Source organism: Chenopodium album, chromosome 7 (assembly GCF_948465745.1).
Source record: "Chenopodium album chromosome 7, dcCheAlbu1.1, whole genome shotgun sequence".
Classification (NCBI taxonomy): Eukaryota; Viridiplantae; Streptophyta; class Magnoliopsida; order Caryophyllales; family Amaranthaceae; genus Chenopodium; species Chenopodium album.
Window position 1 is genome coordinate 33,419,790 of NC_137840.1, and position 22,089 is coordinate 33,441,878.

General features: G+C 41.3%; 1 protein-coding gene across 1 annotated transcript in view; it reads left to right on the forward strand.

The window, feature by feature from the left end:
* Positions 1 to 22,089, forward strand: part of LOC145640143 (uncharacterized) — an 86,043-nt gene that overhangs the window by 13,382 nt on the left and 50,572 nt on the right. The window contains exons 6-11 of the mRNA XM_081691452.1: positions 11,709 to 11,779; positions 11,815 to 12,263; positions 12,522 to 12,776; positions 13,206 to 13,860; positions 13,993 to 14,758; positions 14,905 to 15,082. Of these exons, the coding sequence (XP_081547578.1) occupies positions 11,709 to 11,779; positions 11,815 to 12,263; positions 12,522 to 12,776; positions 13,206 to 13,860; positions 13,993 to 14,758; positions 14,905 to 15,082 (2,374 nt within the window). The remainder of the gene's footprint in view (positions 1 to 11,708; positions 11,780 to 11,814; positions 12,264 to 12,521; positions 12,777 to 13,205; positions 13,861 to 13,992; positions 14,759 to 14,904; positions 15,083 to 22,089) is intronic.

Genomic DNA, 22,089 nt, shown 5'->3' on the forward strand with positions numbered 1-22,089 from the left:
TGTAGGACTTCAGCAGCCCTATGTCAGCCAGTCGGTCCAACGCCCGCTGAAGACTAAAGAAGTCGTTGGTGTCATGGCCAACTTCCTCATGGAACTGACAGTATTTATTTTTGTTCCGTGACTGGACGGAACTTTTCATAGGATTCGGCTTCTCAATGGACAACCGGTCCTTTATCTCAATGAGGATGGAGTTGCAGTCTTTGTTAAACTCGTACTTGGGGACGTACGGTTTAAACTCTTTCTTTTTCTTCTGGGACGGCTGGTCAAAGTCACTAACCGCCCAGACTTCTTTTTTCTTCTTGCTCTCTTCTTTCTTTTTTGCCGGCTGAGCAGGCCGGTTGTCTTTCTGCTTGTCGGACTTTTTGGAGTCCGACTGGCTACCAGGCGAGCAGAGGTCGGTAGCTTGGATGTAACTCTCCGCCTCCCTCAGGGCCGCCTGTAGGGTGAAAGCCCCTTTTCTGACAAGGTTAAACTTAAAAGTCGACCCGTCTCTCAGACCCTTAAAAAAGTCTGTAAAAGCTACCTCATCAGACAGCCCCTGAATCTGAATTCTAATCAGGTTGAACCGCCTGACATATGAGCGCAGCCCTTCTCTCTCTCCCTGCTTAACAGTGCTCAGATCAAGGCTTGTTTTCTTAGGAGGGATGTTCATTGAGAAGTTAGAGGCAAACAGGAAGGCAAGCTTCCTGAAGCTGTCTATGAACCCGGCTGGCAGATTACCAAACCATTGTTGGGCAATGCCCTTCAATGTAGCCGGGAAGCATCGACACCAAGTGGCATCATCCAACCCCTGCAGATACATGAGGTTGGTGTAAGCCATGAGGTGATCTTCCGGGTTGGAGGTACCGTCATAGGTACCAACCAACACATTCTTAACCTTGGCCGGCTGAGCCGCCTCGGTTATCTCCCGAGTGAACGCAGAAGGTTGTTCACCCAGGCGCAGCAAACAAAGCTGCCAGTCCAAAGGCTGGACATTTGGATATGCCGCCTGACCCCCAAAGAAGGCCGGCTGCATGAAGTGAGGAGGATACTGCCCGTAAGCCTGAGTAGGCACATACGGGACAGTTCCAATCATATTGGGGCCAGAATGGACGGTATTGCCGCCTGTCTGACTCTCATGCAAGGAGGATGCACTCCCTGCAGAAATGTTGTTGAAGCTGTCTAGAAAGTTCGACGTTGAAGCCGACTTAGACAGCGACTGATTTCTCTTCCGGTTGATGATCTCCCGGGCATCAGTAATTGATTTTTTGCCTCTCACCGGCTGCTGAGGCCGGCGAGTGTTGGTATTGTTCCCAGGAAGGAGAATCTTTGACCAATCAATGGTCCCGGCAGCCTTCTCCTTTGGATGGGGAGTGGGCTGCCGGTTTCTGACTGACTTCCCCTTCCCTGGAGGTGTCTTCTTTGCCGACTGGCCTTTACTTGGTCAAGCCCGGCTCTTGGTGATTAGCTCTGTGATTTCAGCCTTGAAACTCGTCATGAACCTCATGACTTCGTCTCGGGTGACAGGGGTTGATCCTGATGCCGTCTTGGTTGCCCCATCCGGCTGCCCAGTGGGCCTGCTCGGACCCGCCTAGGAGGCACCCCGCTCTAGGGTTTCCCTGGACCGAATGTGCTTGACTCTCAAAGAGCTGTCTTCGGCTGTGGAGGTTTGGACCTGAGGATCCTCATCCTCCTCACGGTCTGTAAAAACTTCCGGGTCTTCACCTAGACGGTTAGGAGGTGGTACAGACTCTTGAACCATCTTCGAGGTACTCTCCCCACAGACGGTGCCAAATGTTTTGGGTGTTTTTGTCCCTCGGGAGAGTTACGTCACGAAGTCTGGTCTGGCTGGTCTGTACCTGCAAAATAACGGAGACTCCGGGTGGTTGGAGCTCCGCCTCTGACGGTCAAGTTAGTAACTTGAAACGGAATAAAGAGTACGGAAATTTATGTGGGGATCTGCTTGGATTCCAAGCTCAGGTGTTTCTCTGATGTAAGAGAGTACAGGTGTAATAAATGATAAAACGTGCCCTCAAAATGAGGGACATCTCCCTATTTATAGAGACATTGGGAATTGTTCCCTGATTAGGTCACTGAACCCTAATCATTGGTGGGCTGCGCCGTTTTGCGGCATTCTCGAGATTTATGCCTGAAGGCCGCCTTTTCCCTTGATTTCTGGGAGGACACGTGTCGAGCAGGGATTGGTCCCTTTTGGACCAATCTGGGGCTAACATGTGTCACCCTCTGATTGGGCCACGTGGCAGGGTGAAATTACCCTAAACAACTTGGATTGTGCATGTATATATATAAAGCAATTAAATCAATATTGAAAACAAAAGGCAACTTTTTCATTGATGGGATTTTTATTTACAAAAATTTATAGGCCTCAGAAGTAGTACTTTTTCAATTTATTTACATTCCAAGTTCTAGGCAGCTGCCTGCCGTCTAGAGTTTCCAGGTGGTAGGTGCCGTTTCTTACTTCTTCCTAAATCCGGTAGGGACTTTCCCAATTAGGAGTTAGCTTTCCTTGCTCATTCCCCAACTTTCAAGGGTCGTTTGTGTACTCTCTTGTTGTAAGCACGAGTCATTCTCAGACAGTGAATCTCATGACGCAAGGAAGCATTGCCCCTGCACTCTGGGAGTGAGTCCAATGCCAGCCGCATGGCCTCCCAATTTTCCTCTTTATCATATAGCATGACTCGTAGAGTCGATTCATAATGCTCGATGGGCAAGACGACTTTAGCACCGTAAACCATGATGAATGGGGTTTCACCTGTTGCTCCTTTTTCAGTTGTCTGGATGGCCTATATGACATGAATTAGCTCTTCAGCCCATAAGCCACCGGCTCTTTTAATTCTCTTTTTAATACCGTCTGAGATGAGTTTGTTGAAGGCTTCAACTTGGCCGTTTGCTTGGGGTTAGCCGACTGATGCAAAACAATGTGAGATCCCTAGATCTCCCAACCAAGTTTTGAGCTGAGGCGTCGCAAATTGCGGTCCATTATCTAATGACATATACATAGGTACCCTAAACCGGGTGATAATGTTCTTCCATATAAAGGAGTTAACATCTTTTGTGATGCAAGTCTAAGCATGGAGAACTTCGAAGATTTGCTTATCATGCATCAAGATAGTTTATCCCTAAACATTGATTCAAGCCAAGCATTGCATGGACACTTTCTTGGATATCAAAGCAAAGCCACGGTTTGCTTAGTGGTTTTTCTTGGAGTCTAGTATACTTTCTTGAACTTTCTTGAATTTTCATGAATTTTCTTTACTTAGATTTTGCTTACAAGTTTTTACCTTTCACTTGAAAGGGTTTTTCTTGGTTCAAGCATTAGGATCTTTAATCTTTATTTAGTTCTTTAATTTTTATTTATTTATTTAGTTGCTTTAAAAATCAGTTAGTTAGCAAAATAAATCAGTTTAGGCGTGTGCTTGTTCTCCAAGGAGTTTGGTGTATGCTTGTGCTCCAAGGTGCTTGCTCTTCAAGCAAGTTAGAATTCTAGTTTAATTAGGATTGAATTAGGGACTTGTCCTAATCTTCCTAGGTAAACTAAGTCTTATAAATAGGGCTGTAAACACATGAATAGATATACATATAGATTAATATTCAGATTTATTTCTTAAGTTGCATACTTGAGTTTTTGGTTGATTGCGATCAATTGCTGTTTTGTTTGTTTTAGTTAAAACATTCGTTTGGATTGATTAATTAGGTGGATTCTTAATTGATTAATCTTAGTTTTTGTTTAATTCTTGGTGGATTTCCTGTATAGAATTAGACTTAAACATATCCCTTGTGTTTTGTTGATTTTCGGATCAATAATTCACATCATCTTTGGTATCAGAGCCAGGTTACGCAACTTCGGAAAAAATTAAACTGGAAACAATTGGCTGGGAATTTTTGAGTGATTCTTTTTGCATTGAACTATAAAAACGTCCAGTTTTCACCATATAAAATTTCATAATTTTTACTTGAGTAACGCGTTCTACACAGCCTCAAACATTTGGTGTTTGTGCACTGATTTGCGGATGGGAGTCCGGTTTTTGTGTTGCCTAGTTTTCCTTCAAGATTCGATCTTTTAATCAAGATTTTTGCATAAACTGACTTGGTTTGTGTAGGAATCATGAGTGAAGAGGAGGTTCCACAAGTTCCAAGGGGATTAACCTTAGAACAGGCTCAAAATCTTAGAAGAGATAGGCGAATTGACGAGTTGGCAGCAAGGATGGATGAGATATTAAAAAGGCTTGATACTCTTGCTGGAGATTCTTCAAGGAAAGGGAATTCTAACCCTAATTCTGGTTCAAGTGAGGAAGAACAACCAAGGAGGAACCCAAGGAGGCCACGAAATAATTATTCCTCAAGTGATGAATCACCAAGGCCTAGGAGAAGAGACCGACCAAAGGAAGATGATAGGAACCTTAGATTAGATCTTCCTGAATTCAATGGGAGTATGAATGAACCTGAAAAATACTTTGAGTGGATTAGAAGGGCCGAGACACTCTTTGATTACAAGGAGTATGATGAAAGGAAAAGATGCAAATTGGCTGAATTAAAACTGACCGGTTATGCTAGTCTTTGGTATGATAATCTAAAGAAGAAAAGGCATAAGGAGGGGAGTGCAAGAATCTCCACTTGGGAACAACTCAAGAAGCACATGAAAAAAAGGTTCGTACCTAGTGATTATATTCAAGATGTTTATCTTAAGATGCAACTTTTTAAACAAAATTCTATGACTGTTGAGAATTATATTGGTGAATTTGAAAAGTTATGCATGCTATGTGGCTTAGAAGAGATTGTTGAGCATAAGATTGCTAGATTTATTTCGGGGTTGAATGATAATATTGCTGAAAAAGTTGAATTGCAACAATATTGGTCCTTTGAGGATGTTTGCAAGGTAGCTTTGAAAGTTGAAAAACAGATAAAGGGGAAGAAAGGGACGTACACTAAGCCCTTTGTAAAAGGTTTCGCTAAACCTTTTGAGAAGAACAGCTTGGAGAAAAGTGGTTCTAGTTCGAACTACAAGGAGACTAAATCAAAGTTTGAAGCTCCTAAAAAGCTTGTTGAAGATAGGAAGTGCTTCAAGTGTGGTAGTGTTGGTCACATTGCAACTAATTGTCCATCAAAAAGAGTAATGACTGCTCAAGAGTGGGAACAAGAACAAGCTAAGTGTGAGCAAGGTAGTGACTATGAAGAAAAGAACGAAGAGGAAAACTTTGAAGAAAAGGAGGGGCATATTGACGAAATTGATCCCGAGACTCATGGTCAATGTTTGGTTCTAAGAAGGGCACTACACTCTAAAACCATACCTATGGAAAACAATCAAAGGGAGAAAATCTTTCTTACAAGGTGCAAGGTAGAAGATAGGTTGTGTGATATGATCATAGACACGGGGAGTTGCACTAATGTGGTATCTACTACTTTGGTAGACAAATTGAAGTGGCCAACTACTGAACATCCAAGCCCTTATAAGCTTCATTGGCTTAATAATTCGAGTGATGTTAAGGTAACTAAACAAGCCTTAATCTCCTTTTCAATTGGTAAATTTCATGATAAAGTTTTGTGTGATGTTTGTCCTATGGATGCTTGTCATATACTATTAGGCCGTCCTTGGCAATATGATAGATTTGTGAAGTTTGATGGAAGGACTAATGTGTATGTTGTGAGAAAAGGAGAAAAAGAGAGACCGGTTGCTTTAAAACCTTTGATAAGCAACAAGTCTTCTAATGTTACCTCTAATTCGAAGAGTTCTTATTTGATTAGTGAGAGGGAATTAGAAAAAGAAATTTGCAGCAACAATGTGGTATATATACTTGTTTCTAAAGAGATTCGAATTAATCAAGATAAACAAGCAAAGAGGCCGTATGAATTGGAATCTGTTTTAGAAGAATTGAAGGATGTCTTTCCTAAGGAATTACCTCCGGGACTACCTCCTATTCGTGGAATAGAGCATCAAATTGACTTGATTCCGGGAGCACCATTACCTAATAAGGCAGCCTATAGAAGTAATCCGGAAGAAACAAAGGAGATGCAAAGGCAAATTGAAGAGCTTATGGCTAGAGGATACGTGAGGGAAAGTATGTGCCCTTGTGCTGTGCCTACTTTACTTGTCCCAAAGAAAGATGAGAGTTGGCGCATGTGTATTGATAGTAGGAGTGTGAATAACATCACTATCAAATACCGATTTCCTATTCCAAGATTAGATGATCTACTTGATGAACTACATGGTTCAAAGTTGTTTTCTAAGATTGATCTTATGAGTGGTTATCATCAAATTCGAATGAGAGAAGGAGATGAGTGGAAAACAACATTCAAGACTAAGTTAGGGTTGTATGAATGGTTGGTGATGCCGTTTGGACTCACTAATGCACCTAGCACTTTCATGAGGTTGATGCACGAGGTACTTAAACCTTTCCTTGGCAAGTTTGTTGTTGTTTATTTAGATGATATTCTGATATACTCTAAAAATTTGCATGATCATTTAAATCATCTAACAAGTGTGTTTGAAGTGTTAAGAGAGAAGAAACTCTATGCTAAGATTGAAAAATGCTACTTCTTAGTGCCTAGTGTTACTTTTCTTGGTTATGTTGTATCAAAGGATGGTGTTTCAGTTGATCATTCGAAAGTAGAGGCTATTAAAACTTGGCCTATTCCTACTAATATGAGTGAAGTAAGGTCTTATCATGGTCTAGCTTCGTTCTATAGAAGATTTGTCAAGAATAAGTTGATGCCTAGAAGTGAAGGTCCTTTCAAGATTATTGAGAAGATCAATGACAATGCTTATAAGTTAGAACTTCCGGGAGAATATGGAGTTAGTGCTACATTCAATGTTGGCGATTTGGCTAAGTATATTCCTGATGAGGAACTTCGAGATTTGAGGACAAATTCTTTCGAAGAAGAGGAGGATGATGCAAGTGCATGGAGAACTTCGAAGATTTGCTTATCATGCATCAAGATAGCTTGTCCCTAAACATTGATTCAAGCCAAGCATTGCATGGACACTTTCTTGGATATCAAAGCAAAGCCACAGTTTGCTTAGTGGTTTTTCTTGGAGTCTAGTTCACTTTCTTGAACTTTCTTGAATTTTCTTTACTTAGATTTTGCTTACAAGTTTTTACCTTTCACTTGAAAGGGTTTTTCTTGGTTCAAGCATTAGGATCTTTAATCTTTATTTAGTTCTTTAATTTTTATTTATTTATTTAGTTGCTTTAAAAATCAGTTAGTTAGCAAAATAAATCAGTTTGGTGTATGCTTGTGCGCCAAGGTGCTTGCTCTTCAAGCAAGTTAGAATTCTAGTTTAATTAGGATTGAATTAGGGACTTGTCCTAATCTTCCTAGGTAAACTAAGTCTTATAAATAGGGCTGTAAACACACGAATAAAGATACACATAGAGATTAATATTCAGATTTATTTCTTAAGTTGCATACTTGAGTTTTGGTTGATTGCGATCAATTGCTGTTTTGCTTGTTTTAGTTAAAACATTCGTTTGGATTGATTAATTAGGTGGATTCTTAATTGATTAATCTTAGTTTTTGTTTAATTCTTGGTGGATTTCCTGTATAGAATTAGACTTAAACATATCCCTTGTGTTTTGTTGATTTTCGGATCAATAATTCACATCACATCTCCTTCTCTCATTCGAATTTGATGATAACCACTCATAAGATCAATCTTAGAAAACAACTGTGAACCATGTAGTTCATCAAGTAGATCATCTAATCTTGGAATAGGAAATCGGTATTTGATAGTGATGTTATTCACACTCCTACTATCAATATACATGCGCCAACTCCCATCTTTCTTTGGGACAAGTAAAGTAGGCACGGCACATGGGCTCATACTTTCCCTCACGTATCCTCTAGCCATAAGCTCTTCAATTTGCCTTTGCATCTCCTTTGTTTCTTCCGGATTACTTCTATAGCCTGCCTTATTAGGTAATGATGCTCCCGGAATCAAGTCAATTTGATGCTCTATCCCACGAATAGGAGGTAGTCCCGGAGGTAATTCCTTAGGAAATACATCCTTGAATTCTTCTAAAACAGATTCCAATTCATACGGCCTCTTTACTTGTTTATCTTGATCAATTCGAATCTCATTAGAAACAAGTATATATACCACATTGTTTCTGCAAATTTCTTTTTCTAATTCCCTCTCACTAATCAAATAAGAACTCTTCGAATTAGAGGTAACATTAGAAGGCTTGTTGCTTGTCAAAGGTTTTAAAGCAACCGGTCTCTCTTTTTCTCCTTTTCTCACAACATACACATTAGTCCTTCCATCAAACTTCACAAATCTATCATATTGCCAAGGACGGCCTAATAGTATATGACAAGCATCCATAGGACAAACATCACACAAAACTTTATCATGAAATTTACCAATTGAAAAGGAGATTAAGGCTTGTTTAGTTACCTTAACATCACTCGAATTATTAAGCCAATGAAGCTTATCAGGGCTTGGATGTTCAGTAGTTGGCTACTTCAATTTGTCTACCAAAAGTAGTAGATACCACATTAGTGCAACTCCCCGTGTCTATGATCATATCACACAACCTATCTTCTACCTTGCACCTTATAAGATAGATTTTCTCCCTTTGATTGTTTTCCATAGGTACGGTTTTAGAGTGTAGTGCCCTTCTTAGAACCAAACTTTGACCATGAGTCTCGGGATCAATTTCGTCAATATTCCCCTCCTCTTCTTCAAAGTTTTCCTCTTCGTTCTCTTCTACATAGTCACTACCTTGCTCACACTTAGCTTGTTCTTGTTCCCACTCTTGAGCAGTCATTACTCTTTTTGATGGACAATTAGATGCAATGTGACCAACACTACCACACTTGAAGCACTTCCTATCTTCAACAAGCTGTTTAGGAGCTTCAAATTTTGATTTAGTCTCCTTGTAGTTCGAACTAGAACCACTTTTCTCCAAGCTGTTCTTCTCAAAAGGTTTAGTGAAACCTTTTACAAAGGGCTTAGTGTACGTCCCTTTCTTCCCCTTTATCTGTTTTTCAACTTTCAAAGCTACCTTGCAAACATCCTCAAAGGACCAATATTGTTGCAATTCAACCTTTTCAGCAATATTATCATTCAACCCCGAAATAAATCTAGCAATCTTATGCTCAACAATCTCTTCTAAGCCACATAGCATGCATAACTTTTCAAATTCACCAATATAATTCTCAACAGTCATAGAATTTTGTTTAAAAAGTTGCATCTTAAGATAAACATCTTGAATATAATCACTAGGTACGAACCTTTTTTTCATGTGCTTCTTGAGTTGTTCCCAAGTTGAGATTCTTGCACGCCCCTCCTTATGCCTTTTCTTCTTTAGATTATCATACCAAAGACTAGCATAACCGGTCAGTTTTAATTCAGCCAATTTGCATCTTTTCCTTTCATCATACTCCTTGTAATCAAAAAGTGTCTCGGCCCTTCTAATCCACTCAAAGTATTTTTCAGGTTCATTCATACTCCCATTGAATTCGGGAAGATCTAATCTAAGGTTCCTATCATCATCCTTTGGTCGGTCTCTTCTCCTAGGCCTTGATGATTCATCACTTGAGGAATAATTATTTCGTGGCCTCCTTGGATTCCTCCTTGGTTGTTCTTCCTCACTTGAACCAGAATTAAGGTTAGAATTCCCTTTCCTTGAAGAATCTCCAGCAAGAGTATCAAGCCTTTTTAATATCTCATCCATCCTTGCTACCAACTCGTCAATTCGCCTATCTCTTCTAAGATTTTGAGCCTGTTCTAAGGTTAATCCCCTTGGAACCTGTGGAACTGATGCAAGTCTAAGCATGGAGAACTTCGAAGATTTGCTTATCATGCATCAAGATAGCTTGTCCCTAAACATTGATTCAAGCCAAGCATTGCATGGACACTTTCTTGGATATCAAAGCAAAGCCACGGTTTGCTTAATGGTTTTTCTTGGATTCTAGTTCACTTTCTTGAACTTTCTTGAATTTTCTTTACTTAGATTTTGCTTACAAGTTTTTACCTTTCACTTGAAAGGGTTTTTCTTGGTTCAAGCATTAGGATCTTAATCTTTATTTAGTTCTTTAATTTTTATTTATTTATTTAGTTGCTTTAAAAATCAGTTAGTTAGCAAAATAAATCAGTTTGGTGTATGCTTGTGCGCCAAGGTGCTTGCTCTTCAAGCAAGTTAGAATTCTAGTTTAATTAGGATTGAATTAGGGACTTGTCCTAATCTTCCTAGGAAAACTAAAGCTTATAAATAAGGCTGTAAACACACGAATAGATATACATAGATTAATATTCAGATTATTTCTTAAGTTGCATACTTGAGTTTTGATTGATTGCGATCAATTGCTGTTTTGCTTGTTTTAGTTAAAACATTCGTTTGGATTGATTAATTAGGTGGATTCTTAATTGATTAATCTTAGTTTTTGTTAAATTCTTGGTGGATTTACTATATAGAATTAGACTTAAACATATCCCTTGTGTTTTGTTGATTTTCGGATCAATAATTCACATCATCTTTGGTATCAGAGCCAGGTTTGCGCAACTTCGGTAAAAATTAAACTGGGAACAATTAGCTGGGAATTTTTCCGTGATTCTTTTTGAATTGAACTCTAAAAACGTCCAGCTACCACCATATAAAATTTCATAATTTTTAGTTGAGTAACGCGTTCTACACAGCCTCAAACGTTTGGTGTTTGTGCACTGATTTGCGGTTGAGAGCCCGATTTTTGTGTTGCCTAGTTTTTCTTCAAGATTCGATCTTTTAATCAAGATTTTTGCATGAACTGACTTGGTTTGTGTAGGAATCATGAGTGACTAGGAGGTTCCACAGGTTCCAAGGGGATTAACCTTAGAACAGGCTCAAAATCTTAGAAGAGATAGGCGAATTGACGAGTTGGCAGCAAGGATGGATGAGATATTAAAAAGGCTTGATACTCTTGCTGGAGATTCTTCAAGGAAAGGAAATTCTAACCCTAATTCTGGTTCAAGTGAGGAAGAACAACCAAGGAGGAATCAAAGGAGGCCACGAAATAATTATTCGTCAAGTGATGAATCACCAAGGCCTAGGAGAAGAGATAGACCAAAGGATGATGATAGGAACCTTAGATTAGATCTTCCCGAATTCAATGGGAGTATGAATGAACCTGAAAAATACTTTGAGTGGATTATAAGGGCCGAGACACTTTTTGATTACAAGGAGTATGATGAAAGGAAAAGATGCAAATTGGCTGAATTAAAACTGACCGGTTATGCTAGTCTTTGGTATGATAATCTAAAGAAGAAAAGGCATAAGGAGGGGCGTGCAAGAATCTCAACTTGGGAACAACTCAAGAAGCACATGAAAAAAAGGTTCGTACCTAGTGATTATATTCAAGATGTTTATCTTAAGATGCAACTTTTTAAACAAAATTCTATGACTGTTGAGAATTATATTGGTGAATTTGAAAAGTTATGCATGCTATGTGGCTTAGAAGAGATTGTTGAGCATAAGATTGCTAGATTATTTCGGGGTTGAATGATAATATTGCTGAAAAAGTTGAATTGCAACAATATTGGTCCTTTGAGGATGTTTGCAAGGTAGCTTTGAAAGTTGAAAAACAGATAAAGGGGAAGAAAGGGACGTACACTAAGCCCTTTGTAAAAGGTTTCACTAAACCTTTTGAGAAGAACAGCTTGGAGAAAAGTGGTTCTAGTTCGAACTACAAGGACACTAAATCAAAATTTGAAGCTCCTAAAAAACTTGTTGAAGATAGGAAGTGCTTCAAGTGTGGTAGTGTTGGTCACATTGCAACTAATTGTCCATCAAAAAGAGTAATGACTGCTCAAGAGGAAAACAAGAACAAGCTAAGTGTGAGCGGGGTAGTGACTATGAAGAAAAGAACGAAGAGGAAAACTTTGAAGAAAAGGAGGGGCATATTGACGAAATTGATCCCGAGACTCATGGTCAAATTTTGGTTCTAAGAAGGGCGCTACACTCTAAAACCGTACCTATGGAAAACAATCAAAGGGAGAAAATCTTTCTTACAAGGTGCAAGGTAGAAGATAGGTTGTGTGATATGATCATAGACACAGGGAGTTGCACTAATGTGGTATCTACAACTTTGGTATACAAATTGAAGTGGCCAACTACTGAACATCCAAGCCCTTATAAGCTTCATTGGCTTAATAATTCGAGTGATGTTAAGGTAACTAAACAAGCCTTAATCTCCTTTTCAATTGGTAAATTTCATGATAAAGTTTTGTGTGATGTTTGTCCTATGGATGCTTGTCATATACTATTAGGCCGTCCTTGGCAATATGATAGATTTGTGAAGTTTGATGGAAGGACTAATGTGTATGTTGTGAGAAAAGGAGAAAAAGAGAGACCGGTTGCTTTAAAACCTTTGATAAGCAACAAGTCTTCTAATGTTACCTCTAATTCGAAGAGTTCTTATTTGATTAGTGAGAGGGAATTAGAAAAAGAAATTTGCAGCAACAATGTGGTATATATACTTGTTTCTAATGAGATTCGAATTGATCAAGATAAACAAGTAAAGAGGCCGTATGAATTGGAATCTGTTTTAGAAGAATTCAAGGATGTCTTTCCTACGGAATTACCTCCGGGACTACCTCCTATTCGTGGGATAGAGCATCAAATTGACTTGATTCCGGGAGCACCATTACCTAATAAGGCAGCCTACAGAAGTAATCCGGAAGAAACAAAGAAGATGCAAAGGCAAATTGAAGAGCTTATGGCTAGAGGATACGTGAGGGAAAGTATGAGCCCTTGTGTTGTGCCTACTTTACTTGTCCCAAAGAAAGATGGGAGTTGGCGCATGTGTATTGATAGTAGGAGTGTGAATAACATCACTATCAATTACCGATTTCCTATTCCAAGATTAGATGATCTACTTGATGAACTACATGGTTCAAAGTTGTTTTCTAAGATTGATCTTATGAGTGGTTATCATCAAATTCGAATGAGAGAAGGAGATGAGTGGAAAACAGCATTCAAGACTAAGTTAGGGTTGTATGAATGGTTGGTGATGCCGTTTGGACTCACTAATGCACCTAGCACTTTCATGAGGTTGATGCATGAGGTACTTAAACCTTTCCTTGGCAAGTTTGTTGTTGTTTATTTAGATGATATTCTGATATACTCTAAAAATTTGCATGATCATTTAAATCATATAACAAGTGTGTTTGAAGTGTTAAGAGAGAAGGAGCTCTATGCTAAGCTTGAAAAATGCTACTTCTTAGTGCCTAGTGTTACTTTACTTGGTTATGTTGTATCAAAGGATGGAGTTTCAGTTGATCATTCGAAAGTAGAGGCTATTAAAACTTGGCCTATTCCTACTAATATGAGTGAAGTAAGGTCTTTTCATGGTCTAGCTTCGTTCTATAGAAAATTTGTCAAGAATTTCTCAAGTATTGTGGCGCCTATGACAGAATGTTTGAAGAAGGACAAGGGTAAATTCGAATGGACTAAAGAAGCTCAAAGTGCATTTGAGTTGGTTAAAAAGAAGCTATGTGAAGCACCTATACTTGCGTTACCAGATTTCTCAAGTCCTTTTGAAGTTGAAATCGATGCTAGTGGAGCTGGAATTGGAGCAGTTTTACTCCAAAAGAAGAGGCCTATTGCATATTTCAGTGAGAAATTGGGAGGAGTTCCATTGAATTATTCTACTTATCATAAAGAGTTCTATGCCATTGTTAGAGCTTTAGATCATTGGAGCCATTATCTCCGACCTAATCACTTTGTGTTGCATTCTGATCATGAAGCATTGAAGTACATACATGGACAACAAAAGCTCAATCCTAGACATGCTACGTGGGTTGAATTTTTACAATCATTTAATTTTTCTTCAAAGTACAAAGAAGGGAAATCGAATGTTGTGGCTGATGCATTATCTAGAAGATACACTTTGATTGGAATTCTAAATAGCAAGCTACTTGGTTTTGAATTAATCAAAGAATACTACAAAGGTGATGATGATTTTGCTACATTGATTGAAGAGTGTTCTAAAGGAGCCGTGGGTTCTTATTTGCTGCAAGATGGTTTTCTTTTCAAAGGAAATCGACTTTGTCTTCCTAAGTGTTCTATTAGAGAGCTAGTTGTTAGAGAAGCTCATGGGGGAGGAATTGCTGGTCACTTTGGCATTACAAAGACCTTGAGTATGTTACAAGAACACTTCTATTGGCCTAAGATGCTCACGGATGTGCAACTAGTTATTTCTAGGTGTGCAACTTGTCAAAAAGCGAAGGCTACTTTTCATCAAGGCTTGTATACTCCTTTACCTGTTCCAGATTCACCTTGGGAAGATATTTCTATGGATTTTATAGTGGGATTGCCGAGAACACAACGGGGGAAAGACTCTATTATGGTTGTTGTGGATAGGTTCTCTAAGATGGCTCATTTTGTTCCTTGTCACAAAGTGGATGATGCTATGAAAGTGGCGGAATTATACTTCAAAGAGATTGTTAGATTGCATGGAATTCCGAAAACTATTGTGAGTGATCGAGATACAAAGTTCATGAGTTTCTTTTGGAAGTCTCTATGGAAGCTTGTGGGAACTAAATTGCTCTTTAGTACATCGTACCATCCACAAAATGATGGACAAACCGAGGTTACTAATCGTACTCTTGGTGCGCTTTTGCGTGGGTTAGTGAGTAAGACACAAAAGGATTGGGACATCAAGTTAGCTCATGCGGAGTTTGCTTATAATAGATCACCTATATATGCTACCAAACATAGTTCTTTTGAGGTAGTCTATGGAGTCAATCCGAAACTTCCAATTGATCTTGTTCCATTGCCTAAGGGTGAATTAATTCACAAAGATGCCGAGTCTAAGTTGAAGAGTATGCTGAAATTACATGCTCAAGTTCGAACAAGAATAGAGAAAGTAAATGACATGTACAAAGCTAGAGCAAAAAACATAGAAAGCAATAAGGTTACAATGTTGGAGACTTGGTATGGTTACATTTGAGAAAGGAAAGATTTCCAGGAAAACGCAAGAATAAGTTGATGCCTAGAGGTGAAGGTCCTTTCAAGATTGTTGAGAAGATCAATGACAATGCTTATAAGTTAGAACTTCCGGGAGAATATGGAGTTAGTGCTACATTCAATGTTGGCGATTTGGCTAAGTATATTCCTGATGAAGAACTTCGAGATTTGAGGACAAATTCTTTCGAAGAAGAGGAGGATGATGCAAGTCTAAGCATGGAGAACTTTGAAGATTTGCTTATCATGCATCGAGATAGCTTGTCCCTAAACATTGATTCAAGCCAAGCATTGCATGGACACTTTCTTGGATATCAAAGCAAAGCCACGGTTTGCTTAGTGGTTTTTCTTGGAGTCTAGTTCACTTTCTTGAACTTTCTTGAATTTTCTTTACTTAGATTTTGCTTACAAGTTTTTACCTTTCACTTGAAAGGGTTTTTCTTGGTTCAAGCATTAGGATCTTTAATCTTTATTTAGTTCTTTAATTTTTATTTATTTATTTAGTTGCTTTAAAAATCAGTTAGTTAGCAAAATAAATCAGTTTGGTGTATGCTTGTGCGCCAAGGTGCTTGCTCTTCAAGCAAGTTAGAATTCTAGTTTAATTAGGATTGAATTAGGGACTTGTCCTAATCTTCCTAGGTAAACTAAGTCTTATAAATAGGGCTGTAAACACACGAATAAAGATACACATAGAGATTAATATTCAGATTTATTTCTTAAGTTGCATACTTGAGTTTTGGTTGATTGCGATCAATTGCTGTTTTGCTTGTTTTAGTTAAAACATTCGTTTGGATTGATTAATTAGGTGGATTCTTAATTGATTAATCTTAGTTTTTGTTTAATGTTTAGGGATAAACTATCTTGATGCAAGATAAGCAAATCTTCGAAGTTCTCCATGCTTAGACTTGCATCACTTTGACCGCCTCTGCTTCCTCCCACTTGGTGAAATAGTCCACAACCACAAGAATATAGCGTTTTTCGCCTGGTGTAGGCGTATACGGACTTAGAATGGCCATGCCCCATTTAGCAAACGGGACTGAGGTGTAGATTGCCATCAAATCAGTAGCTGGGCGATGGATGAGCTTGCCAAATCTTTGACACTTATCACACTTTTTAACAAATTCCATAACATCTGACTCTAGAGTGGGCCAGAAATAATGCTGCCTGGCTCTGACGGCTAGGGACTGCCGCCTGAGTGGGAGGTGTAGTATCCCGCATGCAACTCTTCGAGAACTTCTTTCCCCTTTTCTCGGGTAACACACTTCACTAAGGGCCTTAGAAAACCCGCCTTGAAGAGCTCTCCTTCTCTTATCTCAAAGTTTGCTTCACGCTTTTTCAACACGGCTGCCTCCTGGGGTGAATCAGGAAGCGTGCCGTCTGTAATATACGCCCGGATGCCATCCATCCAAGTAGAACTTCAGTCCAGAATTCTAATAGGCTCGTCATCAAATATGCTTCACTTTTCCATTATTTCCCAAAAGACTGATCGAGGCTTATCAAAAGAGGCGGATGATGCAAATTTTCACAAAGCATTCGCTTGATTGTTCTTGGACCGGGGCACTTGACTTAGATGAAATTCTTCAAGTGTCCCCGCTTCAGCCTTGACCCCCTGCAGATAATTTATCATAGCCGGATGGGTGGCTTCAAACTCACCATGGTATTGGCTAACGACCAACTGAGAGTCTGAGCAGGGGTCAGTTTTTGTTGCCCCAGCTGCCTTACACATGCGGATACCGGCCAGCAAGGCTTCGTATTCCGCCTCATTTTTTGAGGTCTGGAACTTGAACCGTAGTGCATACTCATATAGGTCCCCTTCCGGGGATTCACAGATTATGCCTGCACCACAGCCGTTCATAGTAGAGCTCCCGTCTACATGCACCTTCCAAACCTGATCAAGGTTATCCAGAGCAACCGGCCTTGTCATTTCGACAATGAAGTCGGCAACCGCCTGACCCTTCACTACCTTTCTTTGTTCGTAGGTGATTTCAAGACTTTGCGTTTCAGTAGCCCATTTGAGCATTCTTTTGAATGAGTCCAGGGTTGTCATTGGCTGCTTGAGGGGCTGATCTGTGTATATTACCATCGGATGTGCCAAGAAGTATGGTTTCAACTTCTTAATAGCCATGTAAAGAGCGAGGCCAAAATTTTCAACCATGAGGTACCGGAGTTTGGCATTTTAGAGCACATGGCTAATGAAATAAACTAGGAGCTAATTGTCGTCTCTCTCAGCAAGGAGAACAGCACTGAGGGCATGATCTGAGACGGCTAGGTACATAAAAAGCATCTCCTTTGGAAGAGGGAAAATGCTCTTTCAATTTCTCAAAGGTCGCCTTAGCATCATCTCCCCATTCAAAGCTATTCTTCCCCCTGATTGCCTTGAAGAAGTAAAGGCATTTGTTACCTAACCGGATAAGGAATCTCCCAAGCGCAACCAGGCAACCGGTAAGCCTCTAAGCTTCCTTAACATTGTGGGGTGACTTCATGTCAATCATCTCCTGTATCTTCTTAGGGTTAGCCTCTATCCCCCTTTGATCAATTAGGAATCTGAGAAACTTCCCAAATTCAACACCAAAAACACACTTTTTGGGATTTAACATGACCTTATGCCGCTTGAGTGTGGTAAGGTTTCTCGAAGATTAGCAAGGTTATCCGTCTGTAGCTTTGATTTGACTATCATGTCATCAATATACGCCTCTACATTCCTCCCAATCCGATTAACAAAGACTGTATTAATCATCCGTTAGAAAGTAGTCGGCGCATTCTTCTAGCCAAACGACATCATAGTATAGCAGAATAACCCCTGATTAGTGACGAAGGTCGTCTTCTCTTGATCTTTTTTCCGCACGGGTATCTGATGGAAGCCGGAGTAGGCATCCATGAAACTCATTAAGGCATGAGCAGCTGAAGAGTCGACCAGACTGTTGATCTTTGGGAGCGGATAACTATCCTTTGGACATGCCTTGTTGAGGTCTGTGTAATCAACACACATACGCCAGGTACCATTCGACTTCTTTACAAGCACAACATTCTCAACCTAGTCAGTTAAGTTACATGGCCGAATGAACCCAGCATCCAGCAGCTTTTTTACTTCGGCAGCTGCCGCCTTACTTCTCTCTTTGCCATGGTTTCTTTTCTTTTGCCGGATGGGCTTCTTTTTTGGATCCACAACGAGTTTGTGGACGACGAGATTTGGGATGATGCCAAGCATCTCCTCCATTTCAAAGGCAAAGATGTATTTAAATTCTTTCAGCATATGGTGCAAGTCTGCACCAAGTAACTTGGGTATTTTTATACCTGGCCAAGTGGCCCAATCAGAGCCCGCCACGTGTCGCTGGAAGAAGTGCCACCTCGGACCTTCGAGATGGTGACACGTGGTAGGAAGACATCCCCTTGATTTGGGATGTTTGATGATCCAAATGGACCATTAGAAGGGCGACACGTGTCACCCTAAGAGACGCCCAAATGGCCTTTTAGGATCAGTGACACGTGTCACTCAGATATCACTTTTGAAATGGCGCCCTTCAAGGGCCCAAACCTTGTGGCGTCGTTTTGCGGCGTGCTCTAATCCCTTGGTCACCAGACCTTAGGGAGGGAACACTTTCCCAAAAGTCCCTATAAATAGGGACAATTCCCTCATTTAAGAAAAGGATACAGAACACGAGACAACACGTCACATCTACAGTTATTACAGAGTTGTCGTTCTCAAGAAACAGACAGCACCTTACCCGAGATTGGAATCCGAGTAGATAACTTTATTTCCGCACGTTATACTCCGAATACTTTACTAACTTAATCTTCGGAGGCCGACCACCAACCATCCGGCGGTCCGTTTGCTTTGCAGGTACAGGCGCCCCTTGCTGGATCTAGTCTTAGTGTTGTAACTCTCCCGAGGGACAAAAACCCCTGAAACATTTGGTGCCGTCTGTGGGGAGAGTATCTCTAAGATGGCTTCACAAGAACTTGTACCGAATCCTGAGACCAATCGGCCTCCGGAAAACATAGTGGTCCAGACAGACCATGACTCAGGGGACGACGCTGATGTCGAAACCTATAAGGATCCTAACGGCTCCCTCATATCTAGACGCATTCGCAGTAAAGAAAAGCGGGACCGCCACCATGATTAGGCGGGGCCAAGCAAAACTGCTAGTCAGCCAAAGAAGCCCTCAGGGCGGCCGGGTGATCCTTCCCAGGCGGCAGGATCAACTCCCGTCACCTGAGACGAACTCATGAATCTCCTGAGCAGTCTCAGGGGTGAAATCAAATAACATGCCACCAAGAGGTCGCCAACTCCTAGAAAGGAGCAGTCGGCCAAGAAGCCAGCTCAAACTGGTAAACATAAGTCGGTCAGGGACCGCGAGCCGACTCCTCCTCCTGCTCCCAAGGAGAAGGCTCGGCCCCAATTTGACCTCACTAGACTCCGTTTCCCAGAAACGGATAGAAGAAAAGCCATTCGGCACATACAGCCGAACGGTAGCAAGAAAACATTCTTCGATGCTCGACATTACATTGAGCGGAAGAGAACCCCGCTATCAGAGTCGGCATCTACGACGATCTACATGAGACCCCAGCAAGCAGCCCTCGGGTTTAGTCTGGCCCTCATATAATACAGTCGGCCTAGTACATGGCTCCGCCATTGTACTAGTCGCCTGCTTTACCTTACATGCAGCCTGCCCTCTTTGGAGGCTAGGCAGCATACGGCTATCAGCCGATGGATTGGCAGCTTAGGCTGCAACACCTTGGAGATCAACCTTTGCTTTCTCCAGGAAATAACCAAAGCCGAACAGCCGGCCAAGGTTAAAAATGTTTTGGTTGGAACCTATGATGGGACCTCCAACCCGGAAGACCACCATACACCCACCTCATGTATTTACAAGGGTTGGATGATGCCGCATGGTGTCGCCGTTTTCCAGCCACCCTAAAGGGCATAGCCCAACAGTGGTTCGGCAATCTGCCGGCTGGTTGCATTAATAGCTTCAAGACGCTTGCGTTCTTGTTTGCTTCAAACTTCTCTATGAACATCCCTGCCAAAAAGACAAGCCTCGATTTGGGCAATGTACAACAGGGAGATACAGAAGACCTGCGTTCCTATGTCAGGCGGTTCCATCTGGTGCTAATCCAGATTCTGGGGCTGTCTGATGAGGTCGCCTTCACAGACTTCTTTAAGGGTCTGAAGGACGGGTCTACTTTCAAGTATGAACTCGTCCGCAAAAAAATTTTCATTTTGCAGGGAGCATTACGAGAGGCAAAAGCCTATATACAGGCGACCGAACTCTACTCTTCCAACAAGCAGTAAAACACTAAGAAGTCCGTCCGATAGAAGGAGAGTCGGCCTGCTCAGCTGGCTCCTAAGCCTGAAGAGAGCAAAAAGAAAAAACAAATCTGGGTCGTAGATAACTCTGATCAACCGGCCCAAAAGAAGAAAAAAGAGTGGAAACCGTACGTTCCCAAGTACGAGTTCCACAAGGACTGCTGCTCCATCCTCTTGGAAATCAAGGATAAGCTGACTCTTGAGAAGCCGACCCCTATGAAAGGTTCCGCTGAAAATCGGAACAAAAGCAAATACTGCCATTTTCATGAGGATGACGGCCATGACATGAACGACTGCTTCAGTCTCAAGCGGGAGCTTGACCTTCTGGCCGACAAGGGACAACTGAAGTCCTATGTGAAGTCCAAAGTGACTTCCAAGGCAAATCCGGGGCAGTCCAAGAAGAAGACTCCCCGGCCTGCTATTAGTGAAGAAACAGATGAAGATCCGGTATATACAATATCAGGCGGATTTGCAGGGGGTGGCCCGACCATTTTGGGCACCAATAACCATCTGAGAAAGATGGTCAACTCTGTTGAAGAAGGAGAGGCGGCAAGCACATCCGCCTTCACTAAAGTTGTCATCACCGAACAAGACAGAGGCAATGTCCGTCGGCCGCATGATGACCCTGTGGTCATTAAATGCAAAGTGGCCAACCAACTGGTTGGTCGAATTTTGATTGACACAAGCAACTCCTCTAATCTCATCAGCCTAAAATGCTTATCCAATCTCAAATACAAACCGGATAGCATGATGGAGGTCTCTCACACCCTTGTTGGGTTTGGGGGAAGACTTGTGCACCTAGTTGGATGAATTGACTTGCCCGTCTGCCTGGGGAATAGGGGAGATGGTCGGCACATGACCATCCGTTTCCTAGTGGTTGAAGAGCTCACAACTTACAACCTCATCTTCGGCTAACCCACTCTGAACAAGTGTAAGGTCGTCATCATTCCTGCTCTCATGCTGCTCAAGTATGAGAAGGATGATGGAACAGAAGACGGCTCGAGAATGTTATATCTCGGACGTCAAGCCCGGTGCCGCAACATCCGGCCGGGGCAAACAAACAATCGACCTTGACGATGTCGAGGAAGAACAGTCAGCCCCACCAGCCAGTAAGAAAAGAAAGACTGATCAGTTGGTGGTAGTCAAAAAAGAAAAACAATAGCAATCACTGACCGGGGAACGGTCAGATGATCTTCGTCCCTAGCCTGCTGGCGAACACATTGATTTCTCTCTGACGACATTCGCCTAGAGCGGACGGTTAAGGTGGGGACGGTCGCATTTGCTAAGCTGGGTGAAAGCCTACACCAGCTGTTGAGAGAATTCAAAGACATCTTTGCCTTTGAAGTAGAAGAGATGCCAAGCATCAGCCCTGATCTCACTGTCCACAAACTCGTCGTGGATCCTAAAAAGAAGCCCATTTGGCAAAAGAAAAGAAACCTTGGCGAGGAAAGAAGTCAGGCGACAGCCGCTGAAGTAAAAAAGCTGTTGGAGGCCAAGTTCATTCGGCCATGCAATTTCCCTGAGTGGGTAGCTAACGTTGTGTTAGTAAAGAAGCCGAATGGAACTTGGCGCATGTGTATTGACTACACAGACCTCAACAAGGCATGTCCAAAGGATAGCTACCCACTGCCTAAGATCGACAGTCTGGTCGATTTAACAGCCGGACATGCCCTGATGAGTTTTATGGACGCCTATTCAGGTTTCCATCAGATCCCCTTGTGGAAAAAAGATCAAGAAAAGACGGCATTCGTCACTGATTAGGGGTTGTTCTTTTATACGGTGATGCCGTTTGGTTTGAAGAATGCGCCTGCTACTTTCCAACAAATGATTAATACGGTCTTC